This window comes from Aotus nancymaae, unplaced genomic scaffold (assembly GCF_030222135.1).
Source record: "Aotus nancymaae isolate 86718 unplaced genomic scaffold, 86718_ANA_hifiasm-v0.15.2.pri h1tg000016l, whole genome shotgun sequence".
NCBI lineage: Eukaryota > Metazoa > Chordata > Mammalia > Primates > Aotidae > Aotus > Aotus nancymaae.
The window spans coordinates 16394109-16416564 of NW_026988428.1; the positions used below are offsets into that span (position 1 = coordinate 16394109).

At 33.5% G+C, this 22456-nt stretch overlaps 1 protein-coding gene across 1 annotated transcript; it reads left to right on the forward strand.

Moving 5' to 3' along the window:
• Positions 1-57: 57 nt before the first annotated feature.
• Positions 58-21681, forward strand: TSPAN19 (tetraspanin 19). Its single transcript, XM_012442026.2, has 9 exons — positions 58-126; positions 6385-6477; positions 6568-6640; positions 8316-8440; positions 12608-12682; positions 16158-16268; positions 18296-18439; positions 19921-20004; positions 21343-21681. The coding sequence occupies exons 2-9, from the start codon at positions 6412-6414 to the stop codon at positions 21409-21411; spliced, it is 747 nt and encodes a 248-aa protein (XP_012297449.1). The 5' UTR covers positions 58-126; positions 6385-6411; the 3' UTR covers positions 21412-21681.
• The last annotated feature ends 775 nt before the right edge of the window (positions 21682-22456 follow it).

Sequence of the window (22456 nt, forward strand, 5' to 3'; positions counted from 1 at the left end):
ACAGCCAATCCCAAGGAAGAGAGAACAGTTTTTTCCTTACAGGTGCTCCAGAAGGACAAACTATCTCGCTTCTAAATTGAACGCAGCATTTCAGGGGCTGGATGAAGAACTTAAGTGTTTTTACAGGTAGATTTTAATATTTAAATACTTTTGGAAAATAATTAATGAAATGAAATTTTGTTATAATTACCCAAGAAGATGTAACCTCATCTCTAAATTGTTTAAATTGTTTCTTAGCTACCTATATTTATTTTTCCATCTAGTGATTTGCCCATGTATAAGTTGTACATTATACAAAACCTTAATCCTGAATGGTGATTTGTGCGACCTAGAAGTATAGAGGAGAAGGCAATAAGTTGTTTGCCTTCTATGACAACAGCTTTTTAAGAAAGAAAAAAATAAAAAATCAATCATTAATCAATGCCCATCAAAAACCTCCAACTAAAGGGGTATGGGTGTGAAATTTGAAAAATTATTTTCTGGAACTATTTTACTGTAAAAATATTGACAGATAGTATTTCAATATAAAGCCTTAATTTCTAAGTTTATGCCATGCTATTTAATATTAACATAATTTATTTTTTTTGTGGAGCAAACATATAGTTTACAAAATGACATTTTAATTAATAACAGTTTTTACTTTAATTTTCTTTTAAAGTTTGCAAACAAGGCATTAAATTCTAAAAGGAAGTAGTCATAATTGTAAAAGATATCTACTATAAAATAAGCTAAAAGCAAATATTTCATTGAGCCTCTGGAAAAAAAAACAGACTACATTTCCTGGTAACAATACACTTGAATTGCATCAACATAAGAACTAATAATATAAAGTGAGAAGTTAATAGACTTTTCATATTAAAAGCACACATATTAGCGTCCTTTTTCAGAAAGATAATTTAAGAAAATAATAAACTATTCTTGGTTTCAGGTCTAATTAAATTCAGAGTATTTTCATTATCATAGTCCATGCTCAAATGGCATTTGTTCTTTAAGTTTGGTTTTCTTGCTGATTTATAGACTATTAAAATTATTTATTTTTTATTGTTTTCTTAGAGATAGTGTTTCTCTCTATTACCAAGGCTGGAGTGCAGTGGTACAATTAAAGCTCACTGTAACCTCCAACTCCTGGATTCAAGTGATCCTCCTTCTTTGGCCTCCCAAAACCCTGGGATTATAGGTATGATCTACTGTGTTGGAACCTCAACCTCTTCATCTAAAGTAGATTTTCATATTGTGTTGAAGTTCACATGTAAGAATCTTAAGATTAGTTTTGTGATTACTATTCAGACTTCTAAAAATTATAAATTCTTTAATAATCAATTTCAAAATTAATTTTGATTAGCTGGTTTTTGTAATCAAATAATTTTGGAAATAATGCATTTGTTGCTTTTCTTCATTTTTTTTTATCAACCATGTAGCATTTAGAAGTCCATTTTAATTGCAGTCTTCCTAGAAATGGCAACTTCAGATTGATAACTTCAGATTGAGTATGCTAGTTTGCCTATGACCCTTTAACCTGAATAGACGTTTGTTTCTTTTGAACATGTTAACTTCATTTTATTTAAATTTTGAAAACAATTTGTAGGTGTGGTTGATTTATAGCCTATTGACTAAACAATGCATATTTCCTTTAGAGAGCATATAATAAATATTTATTGAGAGAATGAAAGAATGAGAGACAATTGTTCTTTGTTATCTGACAAGAATAATATTTCTTTGAAAATGTTGAGTAGTTAAATCATTTTAGTTTAATACCATTTTTCAACAACTGCTTTATTCTTTATATGACAATGATATAATTTAAATATCCCAGAATATTATTGTCATCTTCAAAATAGCTGCATAGCACGTATTTCTTTGTTTAACTTTCTTGAGGCACGGTGATTATTGAGTAAAAGTACTTTAATATGTATCTCATAGTGCCACATATTGTATTTTTAGACCTCTCCTTCTCTTGTACCACTTTTGTGTCTCAAGCCTTCAGATTCTCTAACTCATTCTTCTCCCTTCCAGCAGCTGTCGTGACCAACCACTTCACAGAAAATTGAGAATTTATCACCTTCCCACAGTTTCCATCCCATTCCCCATCCTCACATGCATGACTCTTGTATAATCTTAGTATTTCTATACTGAGATATGGTATAACAAGATTCATAACTTACATCATGCCAGGCATTGGGCTAAGTGCTTTACAAACATAATCTCATCCAATTTTCACAACATCCCTTTGAGGCGTGTACTATTATAAGCTGCATTTACAGATGATGACACTGGGGCTTGGGAAGGTTATTGAGAGTGTAGTTTATATCCTGGATTCAAATCTCAATTCTGCCATTTATTAACTTAGTGACCTTTGGCAAGTAATTTTGCCTTCCTGAGTCTTTCTCTAATAAGGAATCAATTTAAATGACACATTGTAGTATATGAAATAATGCCCAGAGTTTAATTATATAGTTTCTAAAGACTTAAGTTCCAACTTTGATTCTTTGGTTTTCCCAATGCTGGCAATTCTATTTCCTACTACATCTCTCATATTCTGATACTGTTTCCATCCCCGTAGCCATTTTGCAGTTTAGACCACATTTTTCTCTTATAAACTAGTGCATTAGCTTTATAAATTATTTCCCAGTCTTAAGTGTATTTTCTAATTTGGCTTCCACATTTATTCCAGAATTATGGCTCCCTATTACCTTCAGAAAAAAAAAAAAAAAACCTTCAGTAAAGCACACAAGATTTGTCACAATCTTTACCAAGTCTACTTCTTTCATTTATCTTTCCTCTCTTGCCACGCTGATCCGTGCCTCCTTACATCTCATTGTAAAGCTTGTGAACATAGTGTTCTCTCTGTCTTGAATATTTCCTACCTCTCTCCCATTTTTCTCTAACTAGAACCTTCTTAATCCTCCTTCAAGAGTCCTCTCAAAATCATCTTCACTATGAAACTTACCTATTTCCTTTATTTCCTGTCCTCACCTCAAAACATAATTCAGAGTCAGCCACAGGTTTTAATATTTGACTCCTTGACGTTCTCTGAGTTATTCATTTGTGTGCTCCCATCTCTTGGAACTTAGAATATAAAAAACAGTAACAACAAGCAATTAGAGTTTATTAAATTAAGGAAAAATTATACCTATGAATAGATTAATGATTCTAAGTTGTCCATTCCTATGGCATCTCTGCTGTTGAACCATCAATTAGCTAGTCAGGAACCGAACAAAAGAAAGGACACATCCGAACCTTATCTAATTAAGTTGGAAACAAATTCTCTGTTTATAGCAAAAGAAAATATAGATCTTTCACATTACAAATATTTACATAAGAACTGCACTTAACGTATTATGAATCTTTGTGTTGACACATTATTCTTCTCATTGACATTGTTTCCAGTATGTGGAGCTTATGGCTGAAACAGCCAACACGTGACCATCTCTTCTTACCATTCTTTGTAAACATAGTCATGGGCTTCTTTGTCTTGTTGCTTGGATGCACAGTTTGTTGCGTTTTAACTTTGTAACCTTGAACTACTGTTTCGAAATTACCATAAACATCCTCCTTACCATGTTGCCTACCTTTGATCTTACTAAGTTCTCACTCCTTTTGACTTCTATATCATGTAACACCATGATATGACACCATGATCTATAACTGTCTTTCTCTATTGGTTTCCATGAGATCATGCGTTGATTGTCTTCTCAGTTTCTAAAAATCTGCTTTAACAATTTCAAATTATTAATTGTATCATTTCATTCTCTACCATCAAACCTCTGCCCATTTACATCTATAGACAATCCATGTTCTCTTTCATTCACACCCATTACATTGGTTCTCCATGGCTTTCAAGACTATATAGCCTATGCTACCCATTTATCTGAACTTCGTTGACAGTGCTTATGAGATATAACCCATATATATATACTTTACCACTTCAAATTCAATTGTGACATATTAAATTTATGATTTTTTCTTTGAAACAATTTCCCCAATTTTTAAATTTCCAGTGATTGCCATTATTCTTTTATTTTCCCATTCTATAGCAATCTTTCTAATTGTCTTTGTTTTCTACAGTAAAGCATATTAAAACTTTATCCAAGCTCTCTTTTTTCCTAATTATCTTTAGTAATTGCCCTTTTCTGACTGGGCATTTTGTTTGGCTGTCACCACTCTAACTGTCTTCTTTTCTTTATTTGGGGTATATGGTTGCCTTCAACTGAAGATGAGTATTGCTGTGGGACCAAGTCTGTGCTAGTGGAATATCAACAGAAGAGAAGTGTACAACTTCAACCTGACTTGCTTAAAAGATGCATCCCTGAGTTTACTCATCCCCTTTTCTTTCTGCTAGCTATAAAAGATGCCACCTGGAGCCAATTTGGAAGCACATATTGAACAGTCCAGCATTAGCCCCAAGTTTCTACATGATTTCCTAGAAGAGAATCGATCACCGACTTTGAACTAAGGGATAAATAAAAGTTTCCCTCTATATTTGGGTCCTTTGATAAAGCATTTCAGCTTGACCCTACCTAACATGCTAATTATTACCACATCAACACTCAAGTCCATGCCTTCAACATTTCACATCAGAGTTACTTCAGAGCTTTCTGGTTCATTAATCTCCATTCTCTTTCTTGTTCATAGACAGAGGCCAAGACCTTGTGCCTATCTTTTTGTTCAGGCTGTCGGGGAGCTTTCCACATGCTGCAGTAAATAGAATTTGAACTGAAAATGTAGATTTAATGCATCTTTGAAATAAACTGAAATAAAAATCAGGCAGTCTTTCTAACTGAGTGTCCCATCAAAACATGCCAAACATTAGAGAAATGAAGGAATAAGACAATAGGATGGAAAGTAGAAAAAGCAAATGACAGCAAAAGAATTCAAAACATAGGTAGAATATGTAACCTGTAGTGACTCCTCAAACTGAGAAGAACACTGGGAGATTTTAGGAGGAATATGATTTATGATAAAGTAGGGAAGGTAGTACATAGACTAATGTAGACATCTCATTTTTTTTTTTTTTTTTTTTTTTTTTTTTTTTTTTGAGACAGAGTTTCACTCTTGTAACCCAGGCTGGAGTGCAATGGCACGATCTCGGCTCACCACAACCTCCACCTCCTAAGTTCAGGCAATTCTCCTGCCTCAGCCTCCTGAGTAGCTGGGATTACAGGCACACGCCACCATGCCCAGCTAATTTTTTGTATTTTTAGTAGAGACGGGGTTTCACCCTGTTGACCAGGACGGTCTCGATCTCTTGACCTTGTGATCCACCCGCCTCAGCCTCCCAAAGTGCTGGGATTACAGGCGACATCTCTTATTTTTCTACTTTTCAAAGCATCCTTCAATTCAACAAACAAATTGCTTTCTGCCTAATTAGGGACATACAAATAGCTTTAAAATAATCTTGTTAAATCTGCTTCTATCATGTCAATCATCTGCCGTATATATTAAAACATGGTATACTTCAGTACGTTTAAAAGTATAGTGCTAGCTAGAATTAAAACAATGAAAATAGAAAAGAGAAAATCTGGGAACATACAATTAAATCTGAAACTTTCATCTCTACTAAACAGCACCAAAACCCAATGGAGTAAGTATTTATTTTTCCATGAACGTTTTAGGAAAATTGGCTATCTGGAAAATAAGTTTTAATGAAAGCTACTTTAATTGAGTTTTTTATGCTGCATACCAAACTAAATTATAGATGAATTAAGTAATTTAATATATATATCCATTCATACATTCAACAAACATATATAAAATACCTAGTGTGTACCAAACTTAGAGGTTACAATGGTATATAAGACCTATCTTGCTGCTTAAATACCCTTGACTCTATGGGAAAGAAGACAGATCAATGACAAATTTGAGAGGCAACAAATTGGGTTTAGAGAAAGGTCTCCAAACAACACCTCAATGAGGAGCTAATACTATTCTGAGAAAGGGAAAGGGCAGGCAGAAGTGAGGAAAACTTTCCAGCCAGGATAACAAGAGGTATTAAACTGGAAAATTTCCTGGCCATCTAATTGTTAGGATTAAAATAAAAATTTAAAAAATACAATAAGACTGAAAACAAAATATACTTTCTGAAAACTTCAGGATTTTCAGTAAAGCTGCTTATTGACTTTTATACAAATGTCTTCTTAGTCTTGATTGCCTAGTCAAAGCATTGCAGATATATTTTTATTATTTAAAGTGCAGATATTCTCTAGTCAAAAAAAATGCAGACAAAGGTACAGTTTCAAGATACCCTCAATATTTCCTTTCATTTAGCGATGGGAGTATGCTATGCTGATAACTGATTCGAGAAGAAAAATGTGCAAATAAAGAACATGAATAGGGAGAAATAGTTGTGTGGAATGTTTATTAAAAAAGTTGTGGTTGTCTTTTCAGAATCATCAGTATCCTTGAAGAAAAAGAATGTTAAAAAATAACAAAACAATAATTATTAAGTACTTTCTTAATCTCATTAATGGAGCTTTCTTGGTAAGAATCTTCATAATTATATATTAAAGAAAATGTAATCTATTGTATAGGCAATTATAAAAAAATAAGCATTGACTTTCTTTTTTTTAGGTTCTTGGACTTTTATTCATGGGATTTGGTGCATGGCTTTTATTAGATAGAAATAATTTTTTAACAGCTTTTGGTATGTATTTTTGTTTTTCTCAGTGAAATAGACATTCCGTTTTAAACAGTTGTATACACAATTTATTCAGCAGGTGGCAGTATTTCTTTAGAATTTATCAAGTGTTGTCCAACATTCCCTCTGAAAGTCTTCATCAGTTGCAGAGATTTGTTAAAGGATACAAAATTACAGCTAGATCGGAGAAAAAAGTTCTAGTGTTCTATATTACTGTAGGATGACTGTAGTTAACAATAATGTATTGCATAGTCACAAATAGCCAGAAGAATATGGAATATTCCCAACACAAAGAAATGATGCATGCTTGAGATGACTGGATATGCTAATTACTCTGATCTGATCAACTATATATATTGTATGTATCAGAACAACACCCATGAATATGTACAATTATTAGTTGTCCTTTTAAAAATAAAATTTTAAATGCAATTTTAACCATGTAACTTTCCTATTAAAAGCTTTTATCTGATTCCCCATTGCCATTATTTACTCATATAGCAAACATTACTTAGCATCTTCTGTGTGTCAGCCATTGTCTTAAGAGCTGAGGATATGGTAGTGAACAAACAAAATAAAGTTCCTATTCTCGTGGAGCTTTATTTCAGTGAGGAAGACTGAAAAACAAAGTGCCTATAATTTCACCCCTGCAAACCTTTTTAGTCTCATCTGACTCAAACTGTATGTGCCAACAAAGCTTAGTTTCTTACGCACACTATGCTGCTGTATGTCTCCGAAATGCTGCACCATTTCAACCTAGATATTTCCAATGGTCAATAAAGCCTATGCTCAGATGTTACCTTTTCCAGCAACCTTGCCCAAACCTTCTAACCTTCTCCCCCAACTGGTTTAGGTGCCTCTTTTCCCATAGTATGCTGGCCAACATTTAACAACCAGTTCTGGAATGGAGTCTTGATTTATGACATCTGCCCATTTCCATGGTTTAGACAGTTCCCCAATGGCCAATTTCAAGATGTCAAACTGAATTCAGTTGGTTTGCAGATTTCCTGGAAATATCACAATTGGCTTTTATGAGCCAGTATAAGCTCTCTCTAGCACACCACCACCTACACTGTTCTCCCATAACACCCTCCCCCCACATATTTAATTCATTTATCCATGCTTCTTTTTTTAAAAAGAATTATTTGTTGAGCATTTACTGTCCTGCTGTCTATTCCACAGCACCAAGCATTCAACAGTCAGCCTGTTGACTGGATAAATATGTATAATCTCTAGCACTGAGGGCTCACATTCTAGATGGGGGAAAATAAAATACAGTTTGAAAGGGATCATATTAGCAATAAATTCAGGGTGTATACATCTAAATCACATATACTAGTTTCTAAAGTTTTTTGATGAATGAATAAATCCATGAATGTTTGAATATACATTAGACATAGAGGAGATCTTAGAAACAATTTTCTTCTGTCATAGAAAACAAGGAAGATAAGGGTAAAGAGATCTGAAATTTAAGAAATTCTCTTCATGTGAGAAAAGGAAGAAAGTTGATTCTAAAAGTGAGAGGTGGTACATGAGTTCAAAAATTGAGAGAGAGAGAGAGAAAGAATCCTAGTGGTTTGGCAACAGCTGCTTAGAAAAATTTTTGGTTGCTGAAATTATTATTAAATAGAAAATTTAAAAAAATACCTCTTCATAATAAGTAACTTTGTGCTTTTCACAGATGAAAATAATCACCTTATAGTATCTATTTCTCGAATTTTGATTGGAATGGGATCTTCTACTGTTCTTTTTTGTCTTTTGGGTTATATAGGAATTCACAGCAAAATCAGATGGCTCCTAATTGTGGTACGTATTTCACACCAATAGTCTGAATTTTTATCTTAGATGTTTAAGTATCTAAGTCACACAAATGAGTAATGATTTATGTTACTGTGGCACTGAAGTAGAGTTATGCCCTTAGAGTAATACAAATGAAGTACATCCTCCTCCCTACAACAAAGTCACTTTTCCAGGTATGATTCTCTTAGTGAGTTTTCTACGAATTGAATCTGTACCTCAGCACATTTGAACATTTAATTTTTAACACAGACCTAATAGGAATCCATCTCCTAGGGTAAACTACAATTCACCAAACTTAAGAATCTGAAGGCTAGAATTAGAATAAAGTTTATTCAAGTCAGTGAGCAATGTAGCAAGTTGGGGTAAAAGAGACATGTTCTATAGTCAGCGTATTTTTCTCTCTGTGGGCATGATATGAGGAAAGGTAACCTATGTATGTATTAATTTTTTTATACTTTCAACCTTTAGTTTATATTAGGGGTACATGTGCCGGTTTGTTACATGGGTGTATTACACAATGCTGAGGTTTGGGTTTCAATTGATCCTGTCACCCAGGTAGTGAACATAGTACCCAGTAGTTACTTTTTCAACCCTTGCCCCCCTCTTTCCCTCCTCTCTTTATTAGTTCCTAGTGTCTATCATTGCCATGAAATGTAACTTATAATTGAGATCACAAATTTTTATTTTTAAATGAGAACTCTACTGTTCAGAAAGAGGTAGCCTCTGGCATCTGGCTTGCACACTATTTCTCTCGAGGCTTTTGATGTGAAAAGACAAATTATATTCCAGAGTACTGACCTGGACATGAGCCAATTACCATACATGTGGCAGGTATGGATCACAATTCACACACTCAGATGAAATATAGCCTTTATGTTTTTCTCTAAATCAAATTGATTTTAATTTGCAGCCAAGCAGATAGGAAGTTCAGCTGCTGTCATTTTGTCCCTTACCAGGAAGAATGCAGAGATACTGAGCTTTTGTGGAACACTGAAAGTCTGGGTGGTCAGTCACCCTGGACACTAGTTATCAGTCTATGCCATTTACAACAAACACACTAACTTTTCCAGGTCACATGGTCTCTTCAGGTCTACTCACTCTGCTCTTTAAATGGCTGTGGGTGGCAAAGGTAGCCTGCTATTCATCCAGTATTTACCAGTACAGGCATACCAGTGAAACCCTTTTGTGAAATATTGGTAAATAACCATTACCTCCCTTCCATTCCTTCAGTCTTCCTTCCCTGAGACAGTCAGACCTCCCTAATGGCACAGCAATTAGGAGGTACACCTGGCATAAGAATCAGTTGCTGCCTATTAATAGTAATTGCTACTCTTGTTTGAATATCTCCCTGGCACAGGCATTTTAGATATGGACCCTGATTTCCCTCTGGGGATTTACCACCTTACCAGGGAAGTGCCAGGATTCCAAGGACTATGCTCTGTTGCTCTGGAAACCCACACACTTCCAGGATCCGTCTCCAAATCTTTTTAGTCCAAGAAGAGATTTTACTGTCTCTTCTTAATCTCCTCCAAGGACAACCCTCTCTTCTCAAACCTTATCTTTCTCTCTTTCTAGGATCCGTAGCTTAATTTTCTCACTCAGCTTCAGAATTTGATTATAGTGACCAGGACAGAAATGGCTTGCAAGAAAATCTTGGTTTTTTTCTTCTTGTCACAAATTTCCATGTAGGCAAAGGAAATGCAGAGCCTACTGCTTATACAATGTAGGGGGTAAAGGTAGGAAAGAAAGGGGAAAAGTAGAGGGAGAAAAACAAACATTTTGTAAGTTTTTGCCTCATATGATTCAAGTATTAATGGCATCCGAATGAGAAAGCCTGATAGACATCATCATAAGGATATATACATGAACATAGGATCTGACAGATTTGGGCCTGGAACCCAGATGCCACCATCTGTCCCTTCTGGACATTCCCTGGAAGGGTACTGCTAATTTGACCAGCGTGACACTTTTACTATTCTCCTCTGAATTAACCAATACTTTTCTGATTAATATATTTTTCCCTGAACCAAATTAATCCATTCACACAGTCAATTTATGGGCAAATATTATCGATCTAAAAGTTATTCCATGTCTTAAAGGTGATTTTACATACACCTACTCTAATCTAAGATAACCAGTAATTTTAAAAATTGTTTCATATGCCGGGTGCAATGGCTCACTCCTATCATTTTTAGCACTGTGGGAAGCCAAGATGGGCGGATCACCTGAAGTCAGTCCTTGGAGACCAGTCTGGCCAGCATGGTAAAACTTCATCTCTACTAAAAATACAAAAATTGGCCTGGCATGGTGGAGGGCACCTGTAATCCCAGCTACTAAAAAGGCTGAGGCAGGAGAATCATTTGAATCTGGGAGGTGAAGGTTGTGAGCCGAGATTGTGCCACTGCACTTCAGCCTGGGCCACAGGCAAGACTTCCTATCAAAAAAAAAAAAAAAAGTTTCATGCAATTTTTCCTGCTTCTACAAATCCCTTATTTATTAATATAAGATTAAGTGAGATAGTGCATTTAGAATTTAAAAATCTAAACATCTAAATAGATGTAAGACCATGTTTTTGTCTGTGAAATTTTTTTCCTTGAAACTAGGAAACATAACTTATGCCAAGAAGAAAATTTTGATCTGATATTTTAAATTATTTAATGTTTAAAATGTGTGTAAATATTTTTTATCTCTGTGAGAGCTAAGTAAAAAGTAAATAAATAATACTAACAGTAAATCATTAGTACTTACATTTTGCCTGGTAAATATTCAGACCACTTACTTTTTAAATTATTATGAATTCAATTTTTTTTTTTGAGACAGAGTCTTGCTCTGTTGCCCAGTCTAGAGTGCAGTGGCACGATCTCGGCTCCTGCAACCTCTGCCTCCCAGATTCAAGCAATTCTCCTGCCTCAGCCTCTTGAGTAGCAAGGATTACAGGTGTGCGCCACCACTCCCAGCTAATTTTTGTATTTTTAGTAGAGACGGGGGCTGGGCTGGTCTTGAACTCCTGACCTAAAGTGATCCACCCACCTTGGCCTCCCAAAGTGCTGAAATTACAGCCGTGAGCCATCGTGCCCAGCTGAATTCTAAATCTTATATATTAATATATGTTGTGTAAAAGTTGCAGATACCAGCAGGAAATCACTTTTGTCAGAACAACAGAAAAAAAAATCAGGGCCAGAAAAGCCCAAAAGAGAGGAGGCTCATGCTTATATGCCTAAAATAAATACTGTTTTTAAGGACTTTCTGAAAACCTCCAGCTAGAAACTGTCTTCAGTCATCTCCTGCTTTGATAAGGTTTATAACTAGATATTCCTTAGGACTGCAGTAATTCAGATCAGATGTTTTGGAAGAGCCCTTGCCCAGTCATGGCATCTCTACCAGTGAACTGGCAACAACTCTGGCTTTGAAACTTTGGAACCAATAAACTCTGTTTCTAAGCAGTTTATGTAAATCTCTCCCTTTTTGCTACTAAATGCTTCTCTCTACCCTGTCCTCACAGAATGATCTGGTAGTTTGCCATTTCATGCAATCTGGACTATAATCTTTATTTCTTATTCTTTAATGCCTCAACATATTTAGAGGTAATTTTATTTTGTGCCTTTTTTAGGTTGACAGCAACTATGATGAAGAAGACTGAAGTGTCCATATTTTAAAAAACAGTTTAATAAATGTAAAAATTATTTTATTTGGTTTGGATAGAAGTATTTTCAGTTTTCAGGAAATAGCCCAAATGTACATACAGATTTAAGTTTATTATTGCAGTTTCTTTTGTTATACTTTCTATTTTCTGCGTATGTTAATAGTAGGTCACAAATTTAGTAGTTCTCTAGTTTTAGCAAAATAGTGTGAGGTGAAGATAATTAAAATCTCTCTATAATAGTTTTAGAACTGAATTAAGATGGTGTCATTGACAACTGTATTGGACCAATGTGCTCATTAACTACTATCACTTTTTTCAGTTTTATTCTTATACACATGTTCATTTTTTTCTTTTTTACTTTTCCTTGCTATTTCACTAATTGCACTCCTATTTATGAAAGCAGGAAGCATCAACAATACCCATATATACTTTATGGTTGCATATTTCCAGTGGTGTGCATTTTCCTGTTATTTGGGCATACAAAATATATTAGAAGCATAGTAATCATCTCTATTTTTCTTTTGTTTTAGTATGCAGTATTGATAATGTGGGCCTTTGGTGTTCAGGTTGTACTTTCGGCATTCATCTTCACAAAGAAAGAGGAGGTATGGAAAACAAATCCTTATCAATGCATCCTGTTATGTGAACTTTAAAGGAAATTGGATACCTTAGAGTATTGAGACCATTGAGCTTATATTAAAAGTCAAAAGTAAATGTATTTAGGGGAAAATAATATTCAATGAAAGCACTAGAGTATAGGAAGGGGCCAGGAATCAGATTGAAAGAGGTAGATAGGGGAACTTGCCTTTAACTCCATTTGCATATGATTAAAAAGTAGTTTTAAATATCAAACAGTATTGGGGAAGAGGAAATGGTATTGATATTTAGGAGTCCAAATTTTTATATCCTCCTCTCCTTCTCCTCCTACCAATTCTGACTACCACTACTGACCCAATCACCGTATTATGTTTTTGCAAAGAAACAAATTTAGACTCTAACTAATTTGAAACTGAGCAATTCATTTAAATAAGACATACTGAATAATTCCTATATTTTCCACAGGTAGGGTGATGAGTGATTAAATTAATTAGAGCAAGACTTAGGTTTATCAAATTCAGTTCAAAAAAAGCATATAATAATCCTGAAGAAACTTTTGGGCAATAAAACTTACCTATTACAACCTACAGTTATTTTAAATTCTTTAAGACATTTCAGTATTAGTTCATTGAAGGTCTGTCTTGTATCATGGGAGATTAATGTCCTATAGTAAAAACAGCACATACTCGAAGTCATGCAGACATGAATGTGGTTAGAGATCAACAAGCTGCTTTACAGCTCTGAGCCAATGTCTTCATCTGTAAAATATAATTAATACCTGTCTACCTTACAGAGTTGTCGTTAACTGAAAATTCATCAAGTTTCAGTTGTAAAGTAACTTAAGAGTTCTCTTCCCTCACCTTAATTAATCTTGAAAGAGCTCTGATTAATTGATATGGTTCCTAGATTTTCTTTATATCTATCTATATTCCTCTGTAATGGCCAAAGTTCAAAAAAAAAAAAATCTTTCCTGTATGACACCATTGCCCTTCAACTTCATCCTTTACTGGACAGTTAATGGTGTGTGTGTATGTGTGTGTGTGTGTGTGTGTGTGTGTGTGTGTTTATGGGAGTTTTAAAAGTATTATGGCTGCAGCAGGTAAGTTTTGGAAAGCTGTTTTGGTGGCAAAACACCAAATCCCAATCTCTCAACCTCAAACTTTTGAACCTGATGATAGAACAGAAATATGAGACATAAGAGTTATCAATATGTAAATATAGTTTATCTGAGTTACCCATATTTGCTTCAATGTTATGCACAGACTCCTGTATCTCTATATATATTAGAATAAGAACTAATGAATAACTACCATGTGCCAGAGACTATAATAAACACTATAGGCATCGTATTATTAATCCTCACAGCAACCCCTAGAAATGCACTGTAAGTCCTACTTCATAGAAGAGAAAACTGCGGCTTTGTGATGAGAAATGCTTGTTAAAGTATTTCATGGCCAAATGACAGAGCCTGGACTCAAATACTCATTTGCTGACCCCAGAGCTAATAGCTTTGTTGACATTAGTTTGTTTTCTGCATTCAAACTGGCTTAAGTTCTTAAGAGCCTCTAAATCTTTTATGTCATTTATAGTACTTAACTCAGTGTGGAAGATACACTAGGCCTTTAATAGATGCTTACCAAATTGAGTAAGCATAAGAGAATTTTACTTATACATTAGGTTATATATGAAAGTACTTATGTATGAAGTTGCCATTCATATGTACTCTAGATCTCCCAAATAATGCTTTAGAAACTATACAAGGCCATAAGTTTTACCCCCCACACACTGCCAACAGCACTATATTTTTATAATTTTGCCAACAGCAGTATATATTTTATTTATTCTAAATAAAAATAATCAGAATAAAATAGATCTAAATCCTCCTTGACATTATTCTAATTTTCTTAAATGTATTAAAATGCAAAATGTAAAGTAACTGAGTAAGAGTTTAGCTTGTATGCCTTTTATAATTATTGTAATATTCTCACCAGTTAGTTTTTATTTTCAAAGACAACATGATTCAGTAAAAATCATTAGACTAGTATTCAAATGATCATATTTAAATGTCTCAGCTTCTTGTAAACAAAAGTAAATAATTAAATTATCTGAGTGTCTATATTTCCATTCATAAAATGGAAATAATATCTATTCTTTCTAGCTTTTGGTATTATTGAGGACCAAATTAGTAATTTGTTATAAGAATTATATAAATTTGTAAATGCTAAGTTACTACAACAATCATTCTACCTTTGCATTATCTGGATTTTGAGATTGCAGAGTTTTGTTTTTCCCCATTCAGATCTGATAATTTTTGTATTAGAATTTCAGGAGAGAAAAAGTTATATCTCATTCATCACAAGGCTCTTGGCTGAGATCCCTATAACAAAAGACAAACTAACAAAGAAAAAGCAAAACAAATTTACTTAACCAAAACATAAAGACTCAAAAACCCAAGGAAAACTATTTCTGTGGACAGTCATGTGAAAGTGTGATTGGAGGGTAAATGCATATAATCTAATGGTAATAAACCTGGGGGAAATTTAGCAAGGCCTGTTTGGCTTCTGGGTATAGGACAGGGCCCCTCTGGAATGAGGATCTTACGATACACCTTCAGGGGAAATGGGTCAGATAATTCTTTTATGACCTGCTTCATGGGAGAAAGGCAGGAGAAGAAAGGTCCCAAATACACAGTGACCTTCCTGCTTCTGCAGTTTTCTCAGTTTCCTTGAGCTTAAAATATTCAGCATACCAAGGTGCTATATTTTGGAGTATTGTATTCTGAGCCCTGATAGTATTATGAGAGGATAATATTTAAAATTAAAAAAATCATTTTTTAGAAATATATAGTAGATAGAAGTCAATTATTTTATTTAACATCTTAATTAATGAGAAAACCAGTAAGATATAAAAACTAATTCAAAAGAGAATCCAAAGAGGACATTTATATAGGCCATCACTTAATAGATGCAAAACAGGCTTGGAGAGAGAAGGAATTAAATACACCCTTACTGAGAAAAATGTATTTACATTTCTCTGACCAAGTATAATTTGCATAACTATAGTTTTCTACAACTTCTAGAGTTGTAAAATAAATTATAAGCCATGAAATGTACAATATAGACCTCCCATGGAATTAAGGAATGTTGAAGTTTGCCAGAAAAAGCTTGGTGCCATTGAAAAGACACTTATTTTGGTTTTTGATTTGTTTAAAAGACTTTTAAAGTGTTTTTTCTGAGTATGAGAGAAGAGCACATTACTTCTTCCTTACTCATAAAATGAGCCTATAAATTACAAATTGAAAAACCATATGCTTTGATACTCACTGAGATTGTTAAAGTTATTTTAAAAAGAAATAAATGGATAACAGATAAATAATACTGAATATTATCTTCATGATGGTACTCTTGAGGAACTATCAATTTTGATGAAATTTTTATGGATAAATTTCTATAATATTTTCACTTTTAATACAATTTTCTACAGGTTTGGCAACTATGGCATGACAAAGTTGATTGTGTCATTTCTGACTATGGATCTAAAGATAAGCCTGAAGATATAACCAAGTGGACTATTTTGAATGCTTTACAGAAAACAGTAAGATGAAATTAACTAAAAAAATTCAATGTCAATGTTGACCACTGCGGGACAGAGAGAGAATAGGTTGGGGCAGGGAATAGGGGCAGAGGAATGAGAGTTTGTTGTATTTCTTTGAAACAAACTGGTCAAAAGGGCATTGTCCCCATTTACAAATCTTGAGTTATATCCTCCTTTTATAACTCCTATTTTCTGTGTTAATTGATATGCATTTTAACTTGGTTTCACCTGGAAAAGTGCTGGTGGTCTTTTGCCAAGTGGGATAGTCTATCCCACTGCACCTGATGGGAGATAAGTCTAAGCAGTAGTCTCTGCTGGCAGCATGGTGGTTATCATTTGAGCCTCCATAGTAGGATTGCTGTGTAATAGTTTTGTGGCTCTGGACAAGTAACCCTCTTAAACTCCAAGTTCCACATTCATAAAATAGGCATATTAACCCCTACCTCCAGTTGGCAGGAACAAATGATGTAATATATAGAATATATAGAAAGGCTTGGATCCAGGACATAAATGCAACTAATACTTTTTAGCTAATTTATTAGGATTATTATTTCACAGTGCAGTTTTTTTTTTTTTTTTTTTTTTTTCTGGAAAGCTGTAGTGGAAGGGTAAGAGAAGGGTATTGTTGGCCAAATGGTTTGCAGAAATAGATCAGCACTCGAATATATTAAGTGCCCAATTAAAAAAATAGCAAACATTTACATAGTCCAAGACTTTTTTGTAAGTGCTTTGCATATATTAGCTAATTCAATCCTCCCAACCCATAAAACATAGGAACTGTTATCCTCATTTTATAGATGAAAAACTGAGAAATTTAGTAATTTAATGAGGATTGCCCAGCTAATAAGTGTCAGAGCCAAGATTCAAACAAACACAATCTGGCATTAGATTCTGTATCCTTTACGGGTATATTACATGCCTCATGTAAAAAATAGTTATTATTTTTAGTACATATAATAATGGAAATGCATCTTAAGAGAACTGAAATGTAATTACAAACACTTTTACTCATTGTCTTTTTCTCTTACGTATGTGATTCATACATGCGTTGTATTTTCAGACTGCATGACAACTTACAGCAGAGGATTGAACCTTCCTATGGTCAGAAAATGACATGAAAACAATTCTGTATCTCATACTACTATTAGTGAAATTCCAGCTTCTAGTTCCTAGCCATTAATATAACTGAGATAATAAATGTAGGTTTGTTTGTTTAAACTAACTTTCAGTACTAACCTAAATCTCAAGCACTATTTCGGTTATCAGCATTTCCTAGAACTGTGCTAAGATTGCTGTTGTATTTTGTAAACATAGGCAGTACTAATGTTGTCATTACCCGTAAAAGTTTAGAAAAGGATTACTTACTTCACCTTTTTCTTATTTCCTGTGACAAATATGTAAACTGATTATTTCATATCCTCCTAACACTGCTTGATAGGATTCCAGAATCAGCACTGCAAATGAGACATTTTTTAAAAGTTGGATCATTTCTGTAACTATTTTTATTATCCTCTTTTGGTTCTTTGTGGTAATTTTCACACAATACAAAATTGAAAGTTAACATCCCACATTAATCCTAGAAAAGTAGATATTACCCTGAATCTTTTGTCAGGCATGCCAAATATTTATGACTGCATATTCTATAAATACAAAGAGAACTGCTATAGTTAAGGAAGAAGATATGGCTCAGGTGATTGTCAGTTTTATACTATGATGATAAGTATCATTTGTATGTAAGCATATCAAGTATATCTTCTCTCCTAAAAATTCAGTTGTAATAATTCTATCCAACCGTAAGCCACTGATGTGAGCAGAGGTCTTTAGCTATGGTTGACAACAATAATAGCAGAAAAAAAGTAACGAATTAAGCAAATAAACACAAATATGCTTATTTATTTAATCCATTGCATATTTGAGGGGAAAATTAATGAGTTATCTTCATCACAAAAACCACTTTAATATTAATCTCATATAACTAACTATATTTTGAATATTTTATGTTAAAATTTATATAAGCGTTTTTCTAGTTACAGTGTTGTGGCCAACATAATTACACAGACTGGATAAAGAATAAGAATAAAGAAAATCCAGGACAGGTGCCATGTTCTTGCACAAAGTCTACTCTAAGAAAATGGTTTTGTGATGAGCCACTGAATGCAACTTATCTCGAGGTAAAGATAAGTCTAGTCTTCTCCACGTGTTTATAGTATTTTGTTTGTTTGTTGTGTAAGTCAATTTAGAATTCTGAGCAAATTTTTATATAAAAATAGTGTTGTTTGTGGTGGCTACATTCTTAATCCACTTCCCTAAACTGAACACATAATCAGGTAAATTGTAGTGTTATTTCCAAGGTAAAATACAAAAAGTAAATAAACTTCCTGGGAGAATATGATTTATGTATTCTTGAAACTTGGGATATCATCAGTCTTTCTCCCCAGTCTTCCTTGAGAAGCCCTGCAGAAAGAGGAGGCACTTTTGTCAAAGCCTTGGTGCATACGATTGATTAGGGAGCTATAACACCAGAAGTAAAAGGATAGGCAAAAACTGAAGGGAACGGGTCCCAGCAATGGCGATTGTGGTGTTCAGGTAAGTGTGGCAGAAGCAAGAGTAAAGGGTTTTCTGGAGCAACGGCGATTTACAAGTATGGGATATAGATAACTAGATATTTCCATCCCAAGAACTGCTAATACTCTGTATAGTTTACATACTAAGCTTATCCTAATTTTAAGATGTATTGTTTCAATTGCAAAATTAATTCATAAATAAATGGTAAATACATTTTTTAAAAGCAATCTACTATTTGGGAAATAACCATTTTAGGTGATGGTATATACAGTAGTCACCCCTATCTGCAGTTTCACGTTCTGGGAGTTCAACCATTAAACATATTAGGTTTAAAATTCCAATAATAAATAATAAATCAGTTTTAAATTGCACATCATTCTGAGTAGTATGATGGAATCTTGTGCCTTTCTTCCCTGTCTCCACTGGGACATGAGTCAGCCCTTTGTCCAGTGTATTCATGCTGTGGATGCTACCCAACCTTAGTCACTTAGTAGTCATCTTCATTATCAGACCGACTTTGAGGTATCACAGTGCCTGTGTTCAAATAACCCTTAGTTTACTTAATGGTGACCCCAAAGTGTAAGAATAGTGATGCTGGCATATTGTTATAATTGTTCTATTTTATTATTAGTTATTGTTTTTAATCTCTTGCTGTGCATAATTTATAAATTAAACTTTATTATATTATGTATCTCTAGAAAAATACATAATATATTTAGAGAGTTTGATACTGTCTGTGGTTTCAGGCCTCCATTGGGGATATTGCTGGTGGGTAAGCAGGGAGACTACTGTATCCTGATGAATTACGATAGTCTGCAGAAGAGCAAAATCCCTTTTCAAAACTTAATAAATTTCTGATTTTAATTACATGATAACATCTTAGCAACTTTAAAATTAGCAACTGAGGTGTCCTGCTACCATACAAAGCTTTCCGGACTAAAAGTCCAGTCTCCAGTTAGATATTTGTTGACTTACTATTTAGATTTTGGTAAATTACTAATCTCTGTTTACCTTTTATTTTTTGTAAAGAATTATGTATAAGATCATTTCCATCTCCAAGTCAATCTGAATAACTTCTTTTCCTCAGGGTTGTGAAAATAAAATCAGTACATGGTATAATGTCAATGTGTTAACTTTAATTGGAATTAACTTTGGACTTTTAACTTCAGAGGTAAGTTTTTGTTCATATGTTAAAAATGAAAAATATTAAGTATAAGCTATACAGAATAGACTGCAGAGCGATCAGGTGGAGACCTAATCAGATAAGTTCATATAATAGGAGCCAGGACTTTGAGGCGCTTTACATCCTAGAGTTGTATAGGTGATTCCTTAATCAGCCAGGTGTGGGGAGCCTGTTAATAAGTGGTCATCCTGAAGGTAGTAATTTTATTACTTTGAGATCTCTAATACCGATCTCTCTACCTTTTTATCTTTCTTTCTATATAGATAGATAGATAGATATATAGATGTATAGATATCTTCATATGTGTATATATATACATATATATATATATTCATATTCATATATTGGCAGTAAGAGCACCATTTTGGGCAGTCTGCAAGTTGGCAGACTTCTGAAATCTAGTCAGATGTTTGACATGAGTAAGATCCACTATTCACTCATATATTGACTCATTCAATGTATTTGGAGGGAGGAGGTCATTTATTGTGTGTCAGGTACTCTGCTAGATGTTGATATACAATGAGATGCAAAATAGACACATTCCATGACCTAAAGGTGGCAACTGCAGAATTAGGATTCAAGACACTATTCTCCAGTCTCAGTGAAGACTATTAAGTGCAGACTATGGATTCAAAGAAACTGTGAGAGTGAATAGAGTGTTATAGTGGTTACTATACCACTAAAATAAATACATAATGTATTTTTTGACAGATAGGATAAAGATTCTGCATTTGACTTTGCATTGATCCATGAAGCCCCTGACCTAAGTTTCCATCTATTCAGCTGGTAACAATTTTAGTCTCAGAATGGTAATAAACCAAGACATTCTTCATATACATTAGTATCATTGTTTTTAAATGTTTATTCTCTATTGTGTTCATGCTGGAATATTTTAAGACAAAACTGGAGAGCATAACATCCATGCTCCATTTTATATTCTCCCCTTTACATACCACTTTTCATTATCTGTAACAAAAAGAAGGAATTTTGTACATTTAAGGACATAGTTAGGAAGATGCCGAATAACAACAAGAAAACCATCAGCAGTTTGTCAAGGCATCTAGTTCAGTGATAGCTCATGTAATTAAAACCTAAGGATTTTTCCCTATTCTCCTCTATACATGAACTAGGTAACAGGTGGGTTATTCTTGAAGATTCATTTTGCAGGTTTCTTATTCACAAGTATATGTACCTCACTCTGAAATTTTTTCACCCATTTTGATTCCTTTTCCTTTTACAATATGCATTTAGGTGACTGTATAGTGTTAACTTTACAAATTACTCATTGATTGAATGTTGGTCTCTTATTGTTCCCTTTTCTTCCAGGTTTTACAGATCTTGTTAACAGTTTGTTTTTTCCAACACATCAAGAATATAATTCATGCAGAAATGTGACCTTTGGATTTCAATTTGTTCAGAAGAAACTAGTTAATTCTTAAAATAATCACACTATATTATTTTATTCCAAAAGTTTTGAATTGCATTAAACAACAGATCTATTCAAATTATTGATTATATGTTATATTGAATTACTGAATATTATAATAAAATATTCATGAAATTATATTAATTTGTTTTTCAAAATATTAAATTCTACAGTTCAGAACTTCACCAATTTTTTGAATTTAAAGTGTGTCATCATATATACAAAACTCAAAATATCACCATATGTTTTGAGTTTCTTTTGTAGAGAAAATACCTATATGATGTTCAGAAAATACTAGTTCAGTAATCAATCATATCATGTACCTTTTATGTGCAGATCTTGAGAAAACAATACTGATTTTATAATATATTTAAAAGAAAGATCTTTTATGACACTAACATCTGTATTAAATCTTCATGACATTAACATCTGTGCTAAATCATTTATCTGTCTTTCCTGATAATGTTTGCAAGTGGATAATAAACTTAAAGGCTTGGTTATACTTTTATGGCAATAACACAATATTAAAATAGAAGTTAAGTTTTAACTGTAGCAAAAATAATCCATTCTAAACACTGGAATCCCACACTCTTTACTAGCTCATTTTTCTTCTCTTTTTCCTTAAATTTTATTCAATACATGTTGATACAATTCTCTGAAGAATATAAAAGTAACCTATCTGTCCTATTTTCCTAACAATGTTACCGTGAAAAAATAAATTCTTTGAAAAGTAAGTGCTACACAGATGTGAGGTACTATTGTTGTTGTCCCTTAATAGCAAAAGGCTGTCTTGACCTTGAGGATGTAAAGAAAAGATAGATTAACTGAAGATCCTGCATTGCTCCAACTCCTATAGAAAGCTCACTCTCATTTACAAATTCAATAATACATCTTTTCATCCATCTATTTAAAACAGTGAAGGTTTCAGAGACTTCTGGACTTTTTTATGTCAGCACAAAAGAAAATACAATAACCATTTTCTTTGATGCAATCTTTTTTAGATTTAGATATGTC